Source organism: Emiliania huxleyi (genome assembly GCF_000372725.1).
Source record: "Emiliania huxleyi CCMP1516 unplaced genomic scaffold EMIHUscaffold_2383, whole genome shotgun sequence".
NCBI classification, from domain to species: Eukaryota; Haptophyta; order Isochrysidales; family Noelaerhabdaceae; genus Emiliania; species Emiliania huxleyi.
The window spans coordinates 1-1,527 of NW_005200261.1; the positions used below are offsets into that span (position 1 = coordinate 1).

General features: G+C 67.8%; 1 protein-coding gene across 1 annotated transcript; it reads left to right on the plus strand.

The window, feature by feature from the left end:
- Window positions 1-176: 176 nt before the first annotated feature.
- On the plus strand, window positions 177-1,450 carry EMIHUDRAFT_254453 (hypothetical protein; the record flags this gene model as incomplete). Its single annotated transcript, XM_005778993.1, has 2 exons — window positions 177-311; window positions 518-1,450. Coding segments are annotated over 2 exons (1,068 nt in total), but the record flags the coding sequence as incomplete, so codon positions are not given.
- Between the last annotated feature and the right edge of the window lie 77 nt (window positions 1,451-1,527).

The following is a 1,527-nucleotide window of genomic DNA, read 5'->3' on the forward strand; positions in this document are numbered from 1 at the left end:
CGACTTGGTGCGACTGCTCATGGTAGCAGAGGTTGAGGACGATCCGCTTCATCAGGTCGAGGTAGAGCTGTGCGGGCGGCGCGCCGCCGGGCAGCGGGCCCAGCCCGTGCGCCTCGTACTCCGCCTCGCTCGGAGGAGGCTCGACGGGTGGCGCCGCCAGCGTGAGCGCGACGCCGATGCACGCGATCCAGCCAAAGACCAGCGCGGCGCAGATGGGCGACGAGATGAGCGGCGCGGACAGAACACCGAGGAGTGCGGCGGTGGCGGAGGCGGCGAGCGTTGCCTCAACCGGGAAGCTCATATACACATTTGTGTGTCTCTGAAGCCAGCCTGAAAAAAGAAATCGGACCGCAGCTTGTGACCCTTGGAAGGAGTGCCTTTGAACGGCGCTTCACTTGAATGGCGCTCGCTTCGGCCGGCCTGCCGCCGCCGGTGCTCAACGCCGGTGCTCAACGCTGCCGCTGCCGAGGGCGCGGCGCGCGGCCGCGACGGCGCGCAAGAGGCCGATGATGGCCAGAGACTCGGCGTGAAGCGCCGCCTCGACGGCGAGCTCGCGAGCGCGCGCGTCAACGACGACGACGCCAAAGAAGGCGACACCATTATGGTGGACGCTGCACAGATGGCCGCTGCGGCGGCCGCCGGCACCGACCGCGGCACGAAGCGCCTGCTGCACGTCGCGCTCGCGGCGCGCGACGGCTCGCACATCCCGGACATCCAGAACAAGACGGCACTCGTCACCGAGGTGCGCCAATTGATCAAGAAGACACCAGGCGGCGAGGCGCAGCAGGCAAGCGCGATCAGCGTGCCCATCATCGGCACGTCGCGCGCCATCTGCGTCGCCTTCAGCGGCGAGAGCGAGGCACGCGCCTTCCTCGAGCAGTACACCGGCGGTGGCGTCCTACAGCTCCCAGCGCCAGACAACATCACCATCACCTTCGCCGCTCTCGACGCCACCGTGTGGGGCAAGCAGGCGGAGGCGCGCGAGACCCAGGCGACCACGGACTCAGACGGCCTCCTCGCCATACGCACGCGCGGCGCCATCGACACCGCGGCCCAGATCGAGCACTTCGCCCCCCTCTTGGAGAAGCACTTCGGCAACATGGTCTCCATCCAGGAGGGATACCACTCCTTCCTGGGCACGAAGTCGGACGAGAAGGACGGCTCGATCCTCTTCAAGGTGAAGAACGAGAACCTCGTCTGCAACCTCCCGGTCCTGCCCAACGTCTACGCGAGCGGCGATGTCGGCGGACCCCTCCGCCTCGAGGTCGGGTGCGTCAAGGTCCTCGGCAACAAACTCTGCCCCTCCTGCCGCGCATTTGGGTTGACCAACGCCGACATCATCCACGACGCGCAGTGCGCCGCGCAGGCGCTCAAGGAGAGGCGCGCCGCAGCGGCGAACGTCGCCAAGAAGAAGACCTTCGAGAGCCTCATCGTCGACAACAAGGTCGAGGTCGCGCGCGCGGCGGGCAAGGCCAAGGCGATGGCGGCGCGCGACGGGATCGGCTTCTGCCCGGCCTTCAACCAGAC